General features: G+C 32.8%; 3 protein-coding genes across 3 annotated transcripts; 1 reads left to right on the top strand and 2 right to left on the bottom strand.

The window, feature by feature from the left end:
* LOC120577578 (uncharacterized) lies at positions 1–1,627 on the bottom strand. Its single transcript, XM_039829174.1, has 2 exons — positions 1,183–1,627; positions 1–623 (listed from the first exon to the last, which is right to left on the bottom strand). Exons 1-2 carry the CDS (start codon positions 1,625–1,627, stop codon positions 1–3), a joined length of 1,068 nt encoding a protein of 355 aa, XP_039685108.1.
* A 4,920-nt stretch (positions 1,628–6,547) lies between these two features.
* Positions 6,548–11,672, top strand: LOC120577716 (transmembrane protein 214-A). Its single transcript, XM_039829528.1, has 10 exons — positions 6,548–7,142; positions 7,273–7,410; positions 8,362–8,550; positions 9,570–9,707; positions 9,846–9,964; positions 10,054–10,186; positions 10,279–10,408; positions 10,515–10,594; positions 10,774–10,908; positions 11,016–11,672. Exons 1-10 carry the CDS (start codon positions 6,567–6,569, stop codon positions 11,241–11,243), a joined length of 1,866 nt encoding a protein of 621 aa, XP_039685462.1. The 5' UTR covers positions 6,548–6,566; the 3' UTR covers positions 11,244–11,672.
* Positions 11,673–13,004: 1,332 nt separating this feature from the next.
* Positions 13,005–14,333, bottom strand: LOC120577717 (NAD(P)H-quinone oxidoreductase subunit L, chloroplastic). The gene is made up of 5 exons (XM_039829529.1): positions 14,118–14,333; positions 13,893–13,985; positions 13,616–13,729; positions 13,433–13,527; positions 13,005–13,317 (listed from the first exon to the last, which is right to left on the bottom strand). The coding sequence occupies exons 1-5, from the start codon at positions 14,256–14,258 to the stop codon at positions 13,170–13,172; spliced, it is 591 nt and encodes a 196-aa protein (XP_039685463.1). The 5' UTR covers positions 14,259–14,333; the 3' UTR covers positions 13,005–13,169.
* Positions 14,334–19,343: the final 5,010 nt, after the last annotated feature.

Below are 19,343 nucleotides of genomic sequence, written 5' to 3'. Positions count from 1 at the left end.
TCATAATTTGTACATTACAACAAAGCAAGGAAGAACACCTCTAGGATTTAAAACAACTAGTTCTTCAATATCTAGTTGACAACTCAATTTTTTAACCAAAGAATCATACCCTAAATCACTAATTTCTTGAATCTCTTGTAAAGGGTTGTTGATTCTCCCAGCTATCACCCTACACACTATAACACACTTTCTCATGAAGGGTTTTTTGGAACAGATAATGGAATCAATAGCTTTTCTGCATGTAGAAGTTGTGGAAACACCAGCATTACCATGTAATTTTCGGTTGGCGGAGAAACCAAGCCTCAAAATTTGACATAGACCACATTGGTCTAAAGTGCACAAACTAGAAGAGCCACTTATTCCAATAGAACATGCAATGGTTGTACCATGGAACCTTAACATCTCATTTCCATCAACTAAGCATCGCGGGTGCTCTAGACTTGCAGCATTAGCTTTCACAATCTCTCTATATTCCTCAAAGGATGTAAATGTCTCTTGCATGTTTTGGACTTTTAATACAGATTCAATCTTTAATGTGGTATTGCTTTCACCATTCACAACGCTAATTTCACATATTTTTTTGATAATTTGCCAAGACGAATCTTGTCTGTGAAGATTGATCACTGCAAAATGAACATGATTGGATTTTTTAAAACATAATACCCTAAAATTTATAAAACTCACATCTTACACATCAAACTCGAGGGTTTCATCTCTTTGGTGTTTGTTTCTTTTTGTCCTTGTTCTAATTTTTCTCCAATATAATATATGTGTATATTTCTTCTTAAAAAAAAATATATATGTGTATATGTATGCGCGCGCACATGCACCATTAAAAAAACACATGTGATAAACCCTTCCGTAAAGTGGCTTTAATACAACAAATTGAAAATTTTATTCGTAAAAAAGGCCACACAAAAAAAAAAACACATATACAATCATATAATCTCCGGTATAGGATATAAATTAAAGTCAGATAAACTAATGTTAACATTTTATTCACAAGAACCATTAGTATGATTTTTCCTAATAGTTCGCAACATTCGCACAATTTACAAAAATAAAAATAAAATTGTTAGTAAAAATCAGTCATAAGAAGAATTGAGAAAAAAAAAACCATGAATTAATTGAGCACCTCAAACTCATGCGTCAGTTCAAGTAAAAAAAAATATTGATCCTTACCTGAATGCTCAGAAATATCCTTTTCTTCGATAGTGTCAAGAGGAAAAGTTGTAGTCGGAAGTTCAATATAATTATAATCTTTCATCACCGTCACCTTTGGCTTTGAGAAGATACAACATTCATCACAGTCAACACAATGTGTTTTTGTTGAAGCTATGATTCCCTTAATTGATTTGTCAACACCTTTTCGATCTTCAATGCTTTTAGAATTAGGATAACATGGACAAATTTTAATCTCACCACTTTTGCTATCAACAACAATTTCATGACTAACATGGTTAAGCATAACATTGTCTCCAAGATATTTTGGACTACGTAACTGTTTATTTGAATGATTCAAACCATTTTCTCTTTTATGGTGTGTATTTGCCTCTGGAACATAAACCTCTGATGATTGAGGTTTGCAATGAAGTGATTTCTTCAAATAAAGCCAAACCTCAGACATTTAGTTAATTAACGTGTTTTCTATGTGTTGTCGTAAAAGATATTTATTTTATCCTTCACAGGGTATTGAAAGAGAAAAATGTGTATGCTCCCCCAAGAACAAATATTTAAAATATACAGCTATCTACAGGGTTGAGTCAAATTCTAAAAATATGGTAAAAAAACAATAATGGAAACCCATTTACTGTTATAAATTACATTAATTTCTTTATTGTTTTAAATTATTTTCTAATTGGATTTCTCAAATTGGACGTGGAAATTTTCATGAGAAATATATGAGATTTATTAATCATAAAATATAAATACATCGTGAGTTTTTTTTTTTCCAATCTCTTTCTAAAATACACTCGGAAATTATTATATTTTATAAGTGATTCATTTGTTTTATTTTGTTTTCAAGTTAAGTGGTTATAAGTTTTTTCTCAAAAATAAAATAAAATAGTTAAGTAGTTTTGCTCTTTTGAAAAAAATAAGTGCTTGAATGTGATAATTATTTAGTGGTGGATCAGAATGTAATACACATAATTAGTGCCAAAAAAATAATAACGGTTTTATTACATTACCTACCAGTAATCATGCTGCAATATTTTTTTTGGAACGAGTTAGTTGAAGAAACCCTCTAAGTGACTGAATTGGTGAAAGTGATCCTGAACACAATAAGTATCAATCAAATAGAGACGAAGCCAGCTTCGAACTTGCATCCAAAGCTGCCGAAAATTACCGCAAGTGATGAAAAGATGATTCACTGACTCCTGAATCCCGCATCCACCAACGCAAACGGTTGTTTCTTCCTGCATAATACCTCGCGTAAGGAGGTTATCCTTTGTTGGAAGACGGTTGCGAAAAAGGTGTCACGCAAAGAGGGTAACTTCTAGGGGAACATATTTAAGGCAGATAGTAGCCGTAGCAACCCTCTCGGTGTTGTGATCTGATGATGTGAACAAATGGTAAACATCACTAACTAAGAAGCCTTTGATTAGGTCGAGTAACCATATCCAACAGTCATAGGTATCATCCTGCAAAACAGTATAATATAACAAAAAAACATTTGTTCCTAAGAAGGTCATCCTCCCACACAAACAACCTTATTCGCCACGCCCACACCTCTCCTCCCTCATCTCACCCTAAATGATGCATCTCTGCCACTGAGCACAATGGATTTTTCGCCAGATTAAATAAGCGGCTAAACCTAACACTCAAAAGAACATCTTTAATCCATTTGTCTGTCTAGAAGAAAAGGTACTACTACCGTCTCTAACCTTCCTAAGGATGTTATCGTCAAACCAACTCCCCACTTCCATGCCTATTTCGTAACGGATACATGCCATACTCTTCCACCAAGTTGAACCCAACCTCCCACCCTCCTTGAGCCGCCACCTTCTTCCTTGTAGCGAGCCTTAATCCCTTTGTACCACAACCCATCTTTATCAACCAACATCCTCCAACACAACTTACATAGTAATGATAAGTTAAACTCCCTCACATAAATGGTAGCCCTCAAATTAAAAGGAATGGTTGAGATTAAAACATGATTTAAGTGAAACATGTGTTAGTTGTCATCTCATTCTTTATGCACCAATATTTTAAGGCTTCAATTTCCTCTTCTTCGCACGTTCAAACCCTACTTCGTTTTCCTAGTTCAACGTTTCTTATTCCCCTCTAATTATTAATCTTAATTAAAAGATAGATAAATCTCTTCATCTTCTGCGGAAGCTAAATTGTTTTCATCATCTTCTCCAATAGATTAAAAATAAATTTAAGTAAGAATCCAAGATTATATATTTGGTACACTAAAAAACAACAAGTTTAGCCATTATCTTTATTTATATATTTAGAGAAGAAAATACCAAAAAAACTTCAAAACAAATTAGAAAATTCCAATACGAACAAATACATAAATAAATAAATAAGGTTATGAATAATTTTTTTATCAAGGGGCGATGTTGTGAAAAAAAAAAGCATGGAGAAATCAGAACCAGAAGATGCGTTAACGTGTTGGTGCATAAGCGATTGATTGAGAATTGACACATGATTTGCATATGTCTCACTTAAGTTATGTTTAACCGTTATTTTTAATATGAGGGCTACCATTTATTCATATTATCCCCCAAATATGTACACACAGGTCTAAATGACATACCCATATTTATCTATAGTTCCTCATTGAGATATCAATAAAATGGGGCGGAATCAAGGATTGCATTCTGCTCCATGTCTTTGTCAACTGATATGGACACTGTTTATGTCTCCATTCCTCGTCGAACCAACTCAAAACCTACAAACATTATATTACACAAGGTAAGCAAAGACACGTATGACATGACGAATAAATGACTATCAAATTTGTGTGGATCCCTACAAAACACACACAATGTACCACTAAGATCAATGATGACCTTACTTCTTAAGAGAATCTAGTAGGTAGGAACACTATCTCAAACATATGTTAAGAGAAGATAATTACTTTGAAAGAGATCAAACTTTTCAAACCTTAGTAGGAAATTAGACCTCCTCCTCATGTTGTGCTCTCTCCATGTGAAAAGCAGCCGATAGAATCGTGTATGTCGAACCAACTAACTAGAACCCATTCGTTTCATACTTCCATGACAAAACCCTGCTCTCTCTCTCTCTCTCTCTATATATATATATATATATATATATATATACCTTTTTCTCTCTCAAATGACAGTAAGAAGAAATTTTCAATATTTATCAGTATCCTAATCCAACAATAAAGAATGTTTAAATTGGACCTATACAAAATAAACATTTAAATATAAGTACTCCTTCCTTTCCTTTTTAAGTGTCGTTTTAGAATGTTAACACAAAAATAGCAAAGTGTATTTTTGCACACTTTTTTCCTATTATACCCTCATTTTAATCCACTAATAATTTCCTTTTTTTTTTTTTTGCTGACACTTTATATTTCCAATAAATTTAATACGTAACAAACAGTTGTTAGTTACTACTCTCTTACTCCAACAAATTCCTATTTTTCTGCGCGCTGTATCTTTCTCTCGTAACAAACAATTTTTTAAATATTGTGCATATCTCTTGAAATTTTTAACAAGTACCACTTATGTTATTTTTAAAATTTTAACTTTTCATGGAACTATTATCATAGATAACAAAATTTTGTTTAAATTTGAAGACAACAAGAAACAAATTTCGTTTTAAAACAAAACAAACAAACTTTGTTTAAAAAAACAAACTTTAGTTTTCCAAATATATAGCATTAATTAGTTTATTGAAAATATATAAGAATAATTGACAAAAGATATAATTGAGAAATCATACCCTTAAAATACCAAAACGACAGTTAAATAGGAACGAAAAATTCACCCTAAAAAGACTCTTAAAAAGGAACGGAGAGAGTATTAAATTTTGGCTAAAACATATGTCTGATGTATAATTTTTATATATAAAAAACGTTACATACATCTTGGTACATTGCATTTTTATTTTTTTTATACTTGATTTTATACTTTAGAAAATCATCTTAAAAAATGTTACGAATTTCACAATTTACATCTATTACTCACCAAACTACATATTAGGGTTGTATATGTCAAAATATGAAAATCATTATTGAGTCACTATGACCAATCCCGTTCTTAGCACGGGTCACTACACTAGTTGTTTATATTGTAGTGATGTTGTTTATTATTTCGAGTGTGGCAACAGAGGATAGAGGTGTCTAGGGATGCCAACCTAATTGGAATGTTGATGATGCCGCTTGATGTTTGTCCACTCTTCTTTCTTATCAAAAAAATGTTGTTCATATTTTGATGAGATTTAACTATTTTTTAATTAGTAATTTAAGTAATATTAATAAAAGAAAAAACTAGCAAATAAATTACTTTTTTTTTTGTTACACATATAATGCAAATAAATTACCTTAAATGAATTCCCTCAAAAAGAAAAAAATTACCTTAAATGAAAGATTAAATTGGAAAATGAAAATATTAGCCCAAATTGTTGTATTTACTATCTTCTTTACATTTTACTAGCGTTTAGATGGGTACTCTATGCATGTTCATCCACTGTTCTAATTGCGCTAACGGGTATAAATTAGGAACAATATTTTTTATGAAATTTTGATTAAAATTAATTTGATTTTGATTTAAATAGTATCAATTTATGATAGATATTTTACATTTTCATATTGTAACCAACTAAACATTTTTTTTGAAAGATGTAACAAACTAAACTTATCATTTTCAATGGCACCAACCATATAACATATATAATATCTAAAAAAATATAATATAAATCATTATCTTTTTAATGACATCAATAAAATAACATTATTATGATCAAATTTTCTTAAGTGTATAATTGGAACGAGAAAAAACCAGTCCAAAACGATCTACTTTCTTTAGATATAACATAGATGTACAACTAGCGGAAAAATGGGCACCCATGTGGCTGTCTTTCGATTTTTTATTACGTTAACACGTGAAGATTATCAACGATATTTTATAAACCTTTTGCGTGTAAATTAAAAGTATATGTATTTGTGACTTTCAAATGTAACAAACAAATGTAACAAATTCAACAAGGAGAAAACTTAGATACAATTCCTTAGGTATTTTTTGCATGGTTTTTAACTAAATTCACCATGATTTCTTCAAATCCATAATTTTCTCAAAGTTTGTTATATCCAAAAAAATATGTGTTTTTAGTTAAAAACCATACAAAAAGCACATAAGAAATTGTTTCTCCATATTATTATAGAAAAATACACTATTAAAATAAAATTGCAGTAGTACTTGATGGTTTCGGTTTTTAATCAAACACGTGTTGCGTGCAGATTCTTATTCCACAGGTGTTAAGAATCTATTGGATAAGACACGTTATAATTTCAAAACAACTACCCCTTGGTATTGCGGTAATTCCGTGTTGATAGTGAGGTCAATTCCTATAAGTCAACTCTTTGTATGATCAAAAATTCCCTTTCACCTTCGTTTTTCAATTCCAATTTTTCGATTTCTCTCTCACTTTCTCTTCTTTCAATCACTTTCTCACCCCCCTTTTCAATCATGGATGAAAACTACACCCCCTCCGGATCCATCTCCCACACCGCCGAATCTAACTCCTCATCTCACGGCGCCGATCACGGCTGGCAGAAGGTTACCTACGCGAAGAAGCATAAGAAGAAGGAAGCTAACGGTGTCGCCGGTGCCGGTAACAAACTCACCTTCAACGGAAACGACGCTGCTTTCAAGTCGCTTGAGTTGCATTCGGAGGATCGGAGAAGGAAAATTCTCGAGGCGAGGACTGCGGCGGAGGCTGAATTTGATGATGGTCCGGTTAGATCGAAGCAGCGATCACGTAATTATGATGATGATGACGATGAAGACGATGAGGATGTGGATCGGTCAGGGGAGAATGGAAAAGCTGAAGAGGTGAAGAAGGTGAAGAAGCCGAAGGTGAAGAAACCTAAGGTGACGGTGGCTGAAGCTGCCGCGAAGATTGATTCAGCTGATCTGGAGACTTTTCTCGTTGATATATCGGTAGGGTTATTGATTTGGTTAATGTTGAGATTTAATTACGGTTTTGTGATTGGATTTGATTAAACTTAAGAGATCATGCATTGTGTTTGATTTGTGATTTGAATTTTTTGCATGTTTGTTTTTGAATTAGGCATCGTTTGAGCAGAATGAGGAGATACAGATGATGCGGTTTGCGGATTATTTTGGACGTGCTTTTTCATCTGTCAGCGCTGCTCAGTTTCCTTGGGTGAAATTGTTCAGGGAGTCACCTGTGGCTAAGATTGTTGATGTGAGTTTCAAATTCTATATTTTTATGACAAATCATGGAATTGAAAGACTAATTGTTGTTATGTGAATTGTGCTGGTAAATCTATTTGTTCAACTGTTATATATGTTCTAGTGTTTTTGGACGGATCACTGATTATTATTTTTAAGTGGGTTGCATTTCAATGCTTTGAATGTGCAATTGCCCAATTTCTGTTGCAAGATTTGTGATCAAGCTGTGCTAAAACTTCCTCTTTGCATTGCGAAACTCCATATGATGAGGGTTTATGATATGAAATCATACTTATATCTTAACTAGGAACTCAGGGTTTATGATATGAAATCATACTTATATTCTTAACTAGGAACTCATAGAGCTAAATAATACGTTTGGAGCTTTTAATTTGGTTGTCTCAGAAGCATAAGAAAGAAATGTGTTAAACTTGGTATGAACCATGTAGCAGTTTTTATAAGTCTGACCCTTTCTGCAAATTCGAGTAGCAAAAGTCATTGATCCTCGGAAAGGAAAAAGTGCCAGCTTCAAATGAAATTGTTGGATGAACTAATGTATATCTTTTCAATGTGTGAATCCGTTAATCCGTTATAATGCGAACTTATGTAGTTTTTTTAAGGTTTGGTATGCGCTTCTCATGCAAATCTATGATCATATTACACCTTTTTCTACCAAGTTAAAATATTAATGTGTCATGCTATTAGATGTTATTCATATTTTAATACTTTCATTATCACCCATACCACAGTACCGAAATGTTTTATATGTTTCTGCAGTTTCTGTTTCGCTAATAATGCTGAATCTGTTTCGATGTTTTGGTGAATTGACGATTGAAGAATATTTGATTTTTTTTCACAGTTCACATTTTGTCATGATGTTGTTTATCATAATCTTGGCTCTAGTTTCTGTTTTTTTTTTTCTTTTTTCCGTGAATGTTGATACCGAGTATTTATGTTTTATCAGGTGCCACTTTCTCACATATCTGAGACTGTATACAAGACATCAGTTGACTGGATCAATCGTCGGTCTCCTGAGGCACTTAGTTCCTTTCTGCTTTGGTCTTTGGATAGTATTCTTGCTGACTTGGGTAGCCAGCAAACTGTGACCAAGGGTTCCAAAAAGGCAGTGCAACAAGTAACTTCAAAATCTCAGGTAACTTACACTCGTCTTCTTTGTCATGAAACTGTGGTGGTGTACTTTTATTTTAAATTTCTTTTTGTCCTAAACAAAATCCAATAACAACGCCAGCCACCAACATAAACCAAATTAAGCTAAGGCAGAACAATAGGTGTTTTTGTTCACTATTAAGGGCCAGTGGAATCTGAAGAATCCATATCCTGAACCGCAAAGATAGGCCTAGTAAACAATCTTGTCCCAAATATTGTTTAATTAACACATGACTATGATTAATTTCGGGAGGAGGCACAACATTGATTAATTTTAGTTAGTTTTTTCTTATCTCACCCTTTTCTATTGGATCTTCATTGACTTGTGCATTCAATATGAATGAATGATCAATATCAAGACAGATAAAGGAACTTCTGTTGGTGCTATTGGGTATGCAGTCAATTCATGAGTGCTTTTATGACCTGGAAATATCAGAATATGCGTTTGTAGTTTTGAAATATTTTTCCCCTTTTGGAGGGTCATTTGATTCATGTTGCCAACCAGACCTAGTGAGATAAGTCTTGGTGGTTGTTGTTAGTTGTGACGGCATTTGGTGACTTTGGGGGTCAAATATCCATGTTCTTTGGTTGCCATTGTCTTTGTCCACCTTGGGTAGTTCCAAATAGTTGGTAAAATAATACAGCCTGCTTGACTTTCATTATTCAGTTCACAATGTAGTTTCCTCTTAAAATTGAAAGAACTAGGAAACAAGTAGTAGCTGAAATGAAAACATATGCTTCCATCTCCAGTAGGTTATATTTGATTTTGGAGAGTTGCATGGCGCATTGTTGTTTCCCTGTTTTTTGACTTCAACAATGTGAATTTTACTTATCAGAGACTTGTAAAAAAACTTATTGGATTTTGTAACTTTTGCCTTTTGGTCCCTAAAATCATATTCAACATTCAACTTTTATATGATTATTTCTAGCCTTTCAAAATGAAAAATACGTTTTTTTCCCCTGTTTTTAAGATGTAGATTGAGATTGATTTTACATGACCTGCAGGTTGCAATATTTGTTGCTTTAGCATTGGTATTGCGCCGAAAGCCCGATGCTCTTATTACTGTATTGCCCAAATTGAGGGAGGATAAAAAATATCAAGGACAAGAAAAACTCCCAGTGATTGTATGGATGGTTGCTCAGGTGAGGAGTAGATGCCATATCAACCAAGTGGGCTCATTAGAAATAGAAAAAGAGTTCTTTTTTACCCTTTCAAAAGGATAACTACAGCATTTTACCCCTTCATCTTGCTAATGCTTAATATTAAAAATCTATGTGCAGGCTTCAGTAGGAGATCTCTCAGTAGGTTTGTATGCTTGGTCGCGGAATCTCCTACCTATAGTGGTTAGCAAAAGTGGCAACCCGCAATCCAGGGATTTGGTTTTGCAGCTTGTGGAAAAGTATGTAAATGTTTCTGGCATCCTTTCCACCCCTTTTCGTACTATTGCTGTTGCCATCTTCACCATTATGTTTTGTTATTTGCTTGCAGAATTTTGTCCACACCTAAAGCACGGGCTGTTTTGGTTAACGGTGCTGTAAGAAAAGGGGAACGATTGATTCCTCCTCCAGCATTGGAAACTCTGATCCGTGTTACTTTCCCCCCATCTTCAGCTAGAGTAAAGGTAGATGTTCAGCTGGCTCTGGTGTTTTTGCATATGGATGTATCTTAGCTCTAAAGCTTTCAATTTTTTGTCAATATGTTGCTATTATACAGGCTACAGAAAGATTTGAGGCCATATATCCCATTCTGAGAGAGGTGGCTCTTGGCGGTTCTCCTGGAAGTAAAGCAATGAAACAAGTCTCACAGCAGATATTCAATTTCGCTATCATAGCAGCAGGAGAAGGTTGGAAACCTGATTTTATTGTTTGATTTCTGTTCTCTATCTTGGCTTAAGATGAACCAAGTGCTTTGGAAGGTATTTTGAATTTTATTATTATTTTTTTTTCCAGACAATCCTGGAGTATCAAAAGAAGCAGCTTCAATTGCACTTTGGTGTTTTAACCAAAGCACTGAATGCTACAAGCTATGGGTGAGTTGTTCATCTAGAGCATATTGAGATCTTGCAAGTTTTTGTAATCTTTTTTATGAGGAGCAAGAAAATTTATTACAAGAAATAATTATATTTTCATTTTGCATTTTTTATTTATACATAATAACCATGAAACTCTATAAACTTATTTGCTCTTATTCTTTATTGAATATGAGCAGGAGAAAGTTTACCAGGAGAACATCGTAGCAAGCGTTGCAATTTTGAAAAAGCTTTCTGATGACTGGAAGGAGCAAGCTACAAAATTGTCTCCTTATGAGCCACTCAGGGAGATCCTAAAGAACTTTAGGCAAAAGGTAGTTTTTCAGCCATCTGTCTGCTCGATATATCCTATCCGTTTATTGCAACTAGGATCACTTACAAATCCCCTTGACACGGACTGATTTAACTATTTTGGCTGCAGAATGAGAAAGCATTGACAACGGAGACTGATGCTGCTCGTCAAGTACTCGTCAAGGATGCAGATAAATATTGCAAGATAATCTCAGGAAGAGTTTCACGAGGCCATGGGTGCAAGTCATTTTTGACCTTTACCGTGCTTGCTGTGGCTGTTGGTGCTGTTGTTTTCTACCCCAACATGGAATCTTTGGATTTCAAGAAACTCGCTGTAGTTTTCAATTCCCAGTTCTGAGCACTCGAGAATATTGTGCATTACCGGCAGTTGGTTGCATCAAATAGCGATTTTCTCTTCAGCTTACATCAACCACAATGGGTACAGCAAACCAATTGCCTCGTAATAAAGTGCATAATGCGGAGTTTGTACACTTGGCTCAAAACTTGTTCAGATGACACAGAATAGTTGAGGTCAATGCTACTTTGAGGTTTACTTTAGTTTGACCATTTTATAATTTATTTGATGTTCTTGCTTGCTTCTGTTGAGTCTTAAAATTTCAGTATCTTATGCCTTTACATCACCATGCTGGCAAAATGCCAATGAGGCAACTACACCTGTATTATGAAGTTAATTTAGTTTTTTTTAATGATAAGTTAATTTAGTTGGATCAAAGGAATTTTCATGATGCACTGCGAAGTTTTTTTCATAGCTATTGCACTATATACATTGGCTTGTGTCCTTTCCCCTAACTTTTCTCGGTTCTTCATTTGTTCCCTTTTAATGGAACAACACTTGTTGAGTTTGTCATTTGGTCGATAAAGATCAGGAATTCAGGATACTGAGTGAGAGAAGGAAGAAGATGATTGTTTTCCGTATCATGTTGACAGGCCGTAACTTTTTATAGTTAAATGGATATCTATTGCCCGTAATTTTTTTAGGCCGTAACTCTATTGACTGTAACTTTTTAAACCGTAACTCTTTGTTATATTATATTATTTTTTGATAAACATCTGCATGATAGTGATGTGATTGATTTGTGTAATACTTTTTGTAGTAATGTTAATTCATGCATGCCCATTACACTACTATTTTTCAATGCTCTTGTGATTTTGCACGCTGCTTGACCGAGGTAATGAAATTTGACCATTATTTTGTTTATACGTTTTTATGAAGTTAGGCTTTTGCATGATCAATATCGTAAATGAGAGATGTTTTTCTTATGACTTTGATTTTTTTTTCTTCCCTCGTGAAATTTATGCGAAGAACTGTGATTGATTCATTTGATTGAGTGTGGAAAAATGGAAGAATTGTTGGTCCTTTAAAATAAGTTTTACGTTTGAGTAGTTATTTTCAAAATAAATTTTACGTGGAATACAAAATGTATTTACTTCGTGACAAGGTTTTTCATATTAAATTAAATTAAATAGCACTCCTTTTTTGCTAAAACATTCTACTAATTTTCACATGTAGACGTTGTTAAGCAAATCCTCAACCACGTGACATCAGTACCATCAATACGATGTTCTGCTCTTTCTGTAAACTCTACTTCTCCTTGTTGGCTGTAAGACTTGCTTATGGTTTCCCGTCCCCAGTTTTATGGTACCTTTTCTCCTCTTCTATGAGGCTCTCCCACGTTTGATCGGGGTCCATTTTGACATAATTCCTGTCATTCATCCACACCCACTACATATATTCATATCCCCACTCACCATGGAAGATCTTTGCCATCAGTGGAAGCCAAAATCTTCGATCTATCTATATCTACAAGACTACAATCCCTTTGTTCTTTCCGCCAGTTTCTCCTAACTTTTATTATGGGTGGGGTGACCAGCATTGACGTCACCTCCATGGATGATCCCTCACCTGCCTCTTCTAGACCAAATCATCCTCCACTCAAGCCAAAGTGTCGATGTTGTGGGATCATTTCTAAGCCAAATTGTCAATGTTGTGGTTTCATTCCTTTAATGTTGTATGCCTTAAGATCTAGGGAAATGTTAACGAGTGTCCCCGGGACACTCTTTAACGGAATCCAATTGACAGTTTGACACTGTTCAACACTGAAAGTGAAAATTTGGTTTTTATTTTGCCTTTAATTTTTACAACTGAATCCCATTCAATGATCAAAAGCAGAAAAACGTTGTATACTCCTATACATCAACAAAAATGTAGTTTAAGAATAAAATGGTACATATGATTTGTTGGTGTTTCGTCGTAGTTTGAAGGCTAGTCATAATCTTCAGGATCAGCAAAAGGGTACTTATAGTATGCATTTCTTATTTTTGAAGGATCATCAGGTATAGACCAAGGATACTCCATGTCTGGATCCCGTGGGAACTTCCTGAAGTTTAGAAACGGTACCCAAACAAGGAGCCTACATCACAAGAAAAACAAATTATTAGTAATTAAAAAAAGAGAGAGATCCAATCACCATGCACATTAGAATAAGTTGCATCAAATTGTAAATACTTATAAGAGATTGCACTCACGCTGGGAAGAAAATGAAGACAAACATGAATTGGAAATACATCTCCGCAAGCTTTCTTCTGTACCATCTTTTCCATAGCCAGAACAAGATTATTGGCTGCAGTAATTATAATTCTCACAGTTAATATACTATGGTCTCACTATATATAATGGCAAACTTCATAAAATGTAAAATTAAAACTTACTGGCCCAACAAGGAAGTAGAAAAAGAATACAACCCCCAATTGTGTCAAAATCCACCAAAGTTCTTGCGGATTATTATTTAATCCAGTGACTGCTAATGCTGCTGGACTGTCAGCCTGTTCAAATAATCACCTTTTGTCTATGTTAACACACTATATAAAATTTAGAGACAGTATATAAAATATCCCTCTAATTTTCCCATTAAATATTTGTTTTTAGCAGTGATATAAAGTGTAGCAAGGATTGAATTTCTATGTACAGAGAGTATAATGATCTCACCAAGGCCAAGAGAAGTGCTCCAATGGGCAGTGCCAAATTTGGTTTCTTTAGACTGATAGGATCATTTGGCTTCTGGCTGCTGCATTTTCCTATCTGCAATTGGATAATTAATTAATGGGTTAAGGTTAGATAATTAGTTAATATAATAATACAATGAAAGGAGCTAACTAAAAAATATGACTAGAGAATTGGTTGGTGGAATAAGAAAAGCAAATTAATGATTACATGTAGTGATTGGTTGGAAAGAGTAGAAGTAGTGTTGTTGTGGAATGGTTTGTGTTTGGAAGCAATGAAGAGAGAACGTGATGAATAATAGGGAAGAGGAGGTAGAGCTTTTGGAACATGGAGGCTCAATGAGCAGCTCATTTTTTGGTTAGAGCCGATCTCTCAGTTTGGTTCCTTATCCTTTTCTTCTTTTTGTTCCATGGCAATCAAAGAGTGAGTGAATGATAAAATTCATAATTACACGTGGAAATATGACTCATCCACTCCCATTGCTTATTGTCCATTCATTCAAGTTTTTGACATGCAACTAAAACTTTTATATTGTTTGTAGTCAACCAAAGCAACATGTTTTTTTCTTTTTTTTTTTTCTTTCTCCTTTCTTCTTTTTCTTAAACCCAATGAGAAAGGATCTTAATAACGTAAAATTCGAGATAAATCATTGATAAAACTATTTTTTTACGAGAAATGAGCTCTAATACTTTAGAGTTTGATCAAAAGATAAATAAAATTTTATTAAAAGATTAGAAACAAGAGCAAATGTCAACTGTTAATATTTCTACCATTAACTCCTATTGAAATGAGGGAAAAATACACATTCTCTATTCAATTTCCCTCATACCTTGCTCCGCTTCACTTGCCTACTTAGATGTCAAAGTGTTTGCAAACACCACCCTCTATCAATATACGTACACAAAGCACATAAGTCTTTTTTAGGCAAATTTAGATCTTGAAAATTGTCTTTCTTAAGAGACTAATGTAGTTTATTGATGATAATAATTTTAAAGGTTTCGTTAATTTTAAAGTTAAATTGTCGGATTCTTATAACTTTTTTTGGAATAAAAGTTAATCATGCAACTCAACAACTTTTATGGTTAGAATGTTGTTCTGACCAACAGCCACAGCTGGCAATTCACGAGAGGGAAGTCCGCACCTGAAGGCAGACTATATTCTATAACCTACCTATAACTAACTATGCATGTGAATGCGTCAGTCAAATGTAGAAATTCTGGTTGTGTTGCTGTTACATCTTAGTATTCTATTAGAAATTGTCAAGCAAGGCAGAAATTTTCAATCAATGACTCCATGCACATATTTTTCCAACAGTTATTCCCCGTCTCCCCACTAAGGCATAGATGGATGTGTGAGAACATATATGTAATTTAAAGTTAAGTAGGTAATTAGTTAAAGTTTTTTCTAAACTAGTCCATCTTTGATTCAAAACCAGATATTATAGATTAATTAAGTCACCTAGTAAGCATACTTTGATCAACAATTTGAGAATGTGTGTATCGAACATGATTAAAACTTTTACGTATTAAATTAATGTTCGAATTTCAGTCGAAAGTAGTATCTATATTTATAGTGCGATGCATAAAATAGGAATAACTCCGATTTTGAGAACCTATGAAGAAGAAAAAGACGTATTTGGATTATTAATATAAGAGGAACGTTCTTCAATTATTTTTTTCACCAATTATTCTTGCACAATACATGTAACACTAATACTTAAAATTGCATTCATTAAGTTTCGTAAATACGACTGAAATGATAAAAGATTTCAAAGATATTTGATATGTTGGACGCATGTTTGAACTTAGATTTCTCATTACACTTAAAGTGTGTTTGAATGTGGTAATAAAAAACCGAAGAATTTATGATATGAAATAAACCAAATAATGTTCGATTTTTTTTAGAGATGGTTTAATTTAAAAACTTCTGTTTTTTTTTTTTTAACAAGCTAAAATGAACTATATTACTCAACTAAAACGATCTTTGAGCACAAGTTATCACTAAATAGACTTTAAAAAGTTACAATGTTACACAAAAAAGAACAAACAAGCCTCGGGAAAAAAGGAAAATTAAGTTACAACCATTAGACAAGGAAAGATGATTAAGTCTCCAATAATAATTATAACAAAATCAAACATAACAAACCATAAATATGCATGCTTAACCTTCTGTATATTTTTTTTTATGCGTATTACTTTCTCAAATACACCAATATCCTTTTCTTAATGTTAAAATCACACCATAGCGTTCATATTTCAGACAATCAAAATATCAAACAATGAATTTAGAGAGTACAAGACACAATTCTTTAACATCATTCAAATGCGCGTGATTGGGGAAACAGGACAACCCACACAGTCCCCTTTTCTTTTCCTTAACTAGTCCTCATAATCACTTTTTTTGTTGATGGTAGAATCTAATAATCACTTTAATATACTCAACCAGCGCTTCCTTAAAAATAAAAATAAATACTCAACCAGCGCTATCGATTGCAAATTGTAATTCAATAAACTACTACGTTTTTTTTTTGGTAAGGAATTCAATAAACTACTACTAATAAACAACTTCTGAAGTTTTGTAGAAAAAAGCTTTTGAAATTATAATACTATAAGTCACATTTGTCCTTATAAACAATTCAAAAGATCAGAGTGTGTTTGGTTCAACTTTGGATAGAATTGATTTTGACATAATTGATTTTGAGAGAATTGGTTTATAATTTGGATATGATAATGTAGAATTGATTAAATAGAATGAATGTTGTTTGAATAGTTTTGATCAAAATTACTTTTAAATGTATAATTACTAAAATAGACATAGCTAAATACAAATAAATGGACATAGTTTTAAATGTATGTGTAGGATCAATACTAAATGTAGATATATTATTTAATTTAAATAAATAATTTTTTTCTATATATTAATTTAAAAATTAATAAATATGATCATTAAACCAAATTTTTTTAACAAAATATTTGTTCTATGTATTTCATATTTTTTGATAAAATATATTTAAGTTAAACAATAATAATAGAGCTAGTTGCCAAAAATGATAAATATAGTGTAAAAGAAAAAATACACTAAATCTGAACGGAAAAACCGTAAAGAAAAATCTAAAACTTGGTAACTCCAGACCATAAATATTTTTTGGGGCTAATTTGGTTCGTTAATTTTTTTTATTATTAAATTTGGTTCATCAAATTAGATACAAACCAAAAAGAAGGAGAATTGATAAAGGACAACAAAAGAAAATAATGGATTGTAATAATTAAAATATAAAATTTAATGGAGAATTGATTTTAGATAACTCAAATAAGCTATGAATTGTAGCTTCAGCCAGAATTGCTTTTGGAGAAGAGAATTGCTTTTGTAAAGCTGAACTAAACATATCAAAAATTGCCTTTTTTAATTCTCAAGCTCTAGAATTGCTTCTAGACTAAAAATAAGTTGAACCAAACAAGCACTGAATTTATGAGCCTAAAGTGATTAATGTGATAAAAACAACTTTAATTTTAAACGTTTTGTCCTTATAAACTTGTAATTAAAATGTTTTGAACTTTTACTTAAAAAAATGTTTTGAACTTTTTTTAATTTTAAATGAGTTTAATTGCTGGAGCTTTTTGTTTAAATACTATTGTATCGTCGTCATTGCATTCAAGTGATCTGATTGACATGCAATGGATAATTTAGAAGGAGTTCAATTCTCAAATATTTTGCAAAATTCAGCATTTCCAAACTTAAAACCTAATTTCTTTTTTGATTTTAATTATCGGTGGTCTAACCTGTTAGTTTGTATTATTTTTGAATCTTTGTTTAAACTCTTTTAAATACACCTTTTACTTTTTTTTTTTGTTGTTGAGGGAAACGTGCTTATAACATTTCAAAATAAATGGCGGGACTAGCTAAAGACATGACCTCTCTTGCAAAAGCATGAGCAACCACGTTGACTTGTCGCTTAACAAACTCAATCCTAGAGTTAGAAAAGAAAGTACTCAACAGAGAACGACGAGAAGAAATAATGCAGCCAAATTCGGATAAGTCGTTCCTGATAGAAAGGAAGACATCAACTGTTAACTTGGAGTCTGTTTCAAAATCCACACTGTCAATTTGCATATCACTCAACCATTGCAAAATGGAGTGTAGCCCTAAAGCTTCACCCACATCCACCTGAACATTACAAGGGTATGTCACAGTTAGAGCTGTCAAAACGGGCCGGCCCGTTTAGCCCGAATAAATATAGGGCTTGGGCCTAAAATATTGAGCCCGAATTTTAATAGGGCTTTTTAGCCCGGTACCCATTAGGGCTAGCCCGAATGGGCCACGGGTAGCCCGTTAGCCCGCATAACAAAAAAAAAAAATCTATAAATTATATATATTTTTCAAATAATTATTTACTTGGTTGATTATCAAAGTAAAAAACAAAAGTGAAAATTCAATGAATTAACACAAATATAAATGTAATATAAAATTATATTTATTCATTTCGTTATTTATAGTTTTAAAGATCGAATATATAAATATCTATAACCATAACATATCTAATTTATTTAAAATCATTTTCCTCGTCGTTTTAGTTTACGACGTTTGTACGAAAATGTTTACAATTTACTTTTATGCTAGACACTATTTAAACATATTAAAAATATTATTTATAAAAAAATTATAGCAGTGTTTTATAGTACTTTTTTAAAATAAAAAAAATATATAATTTTTAATATGGGCCGGCCCGTTTAGCCCGCGGCCCGTGTAGGGCCGGGCTCGGATAGTATATTTCAAGCTCGTTTTGTCAACTGGACTTTTTGTCCCGGCCCGCTAAAGCCCGAAGCCCACTAGGGCCGGCCCGTTTAGGGCCGGGCCGCCCGTTTTGACAGCTCTAGTCACAGTCTTAGTCAGAACAAACGTACCTTTTGCGTCGCGTACACAAATGCTAATACCTGTTCGGTTGACTTGCAAAGAGAATGTCGCGTCGATATTACATTTATATCTTCCTACTACATGAGGCTGCCACTTAATTCAGAAATACACCTTATACTTGATTGACTCTTTTTAATATAATTGCATTTGGTTTATTCAATTTTTTTTTTTTTTATATATTGTAAGTAAATTACAATCATTCATGCGATTTTATAAAAATAATTGTTTTTTTTACGGTGAAACCATTCACTACCAAAAATAATTATAATTAGAATCAAATATTTTTAATCATCCAATCAATATAAATCAAACACAATTTTTCTTCTGAGAGGAATAAATCCAACATTTGTTTAAAAAAAAAGAGTAAATCAAACACATTTTAAATAAATAAAAATTGATTGGTAAAACAAAAAATTGTATAAAGATTAATTTGATAATTATTTTTTGAAAGAAGGAAAAAAATAATTTGATAAATGAAAAGAAGGAAAAAAAAAAAGAAAAAAAAAAGAAAAAGGGGGATGATGA

The sequence above is a fragment of the Medicago truncatula genome, chromosome 8 (genome assembly GCF_003473485.1).
Source record: "Medicago truncatula cultivar Jemalong A17 chromosome 8, MtrunA17r5.0-ANR, whole genome shotgun sequence".
NCBI classification, from domain to species: domain Eukaryota; kingdom Viridiplantae; phylum Streptophyta; class Magnoliopsida; order Fabales; family Fabaceae; genus Medicago; species Medicago truncatula.
This window is presented reverse-complemented; position numbering and strand designations above follow the sequence as displayed.

Bases quoted from the DNA above. Each gene is read 5' to 3' on its own strand.
- LOC120577716 (XM_039829528.1), top strand. From the start codon at position 6,567: ATGATCAAAAATTCCCTTTCACCTTCGTTTTTCAATTCCAATTTTTCG. The intron at 10,409-10,514 runs GTTGGAAACCTG...TTTTTTTTCCAG, and splicing joins TATCATAGCAGCAGGAGAAG to ACAATCCTGGAGTATCAAAA. The intron at 10,595-10,773 runs GTGAGTTGTTCA...GAATATGAGCAG, and splicing joins CTGAATGCTACAAGCTATGG to GAGAAAGTTTACCAGGAGAA.
- LOC120577578 (XM_039829174.1), bottom strand. From the start codon at position 1,627: ATGTCTGAGGTTTGGCTTTATTTGAAGAAATCACTTCATTGCAAACCT. The intron at 624-1,182 runs GTAAGGATCAAT...TTCATTTTGCAG, and splicing joins GGATATTTCTGAGCATTCAG to TGATCAATCTTCACAGACAA.
- LOC120577717 (XM_039829529.1), bottom strand. From the start codon at position 14,258: ATGAGCTGCTCATTGAGCCTCCATGTTCCAAAAGCTCTACCTCCTCTT. The intron at 13,730-13,892 runs GTGAGATCATTA...TTATTTGAACAG, and splicing joins GAGCACTTCTCTTGGCCTTG to GCTGACAGTCCAGCAGCATT. The intron at 13,318-13,432 runs GTGAGTGCAATC...CTTGTGATGTAG, and splicing joins GTCTTCATTTTCTTCCCAGC to GCTCCTTGTTTGGGTACCGT.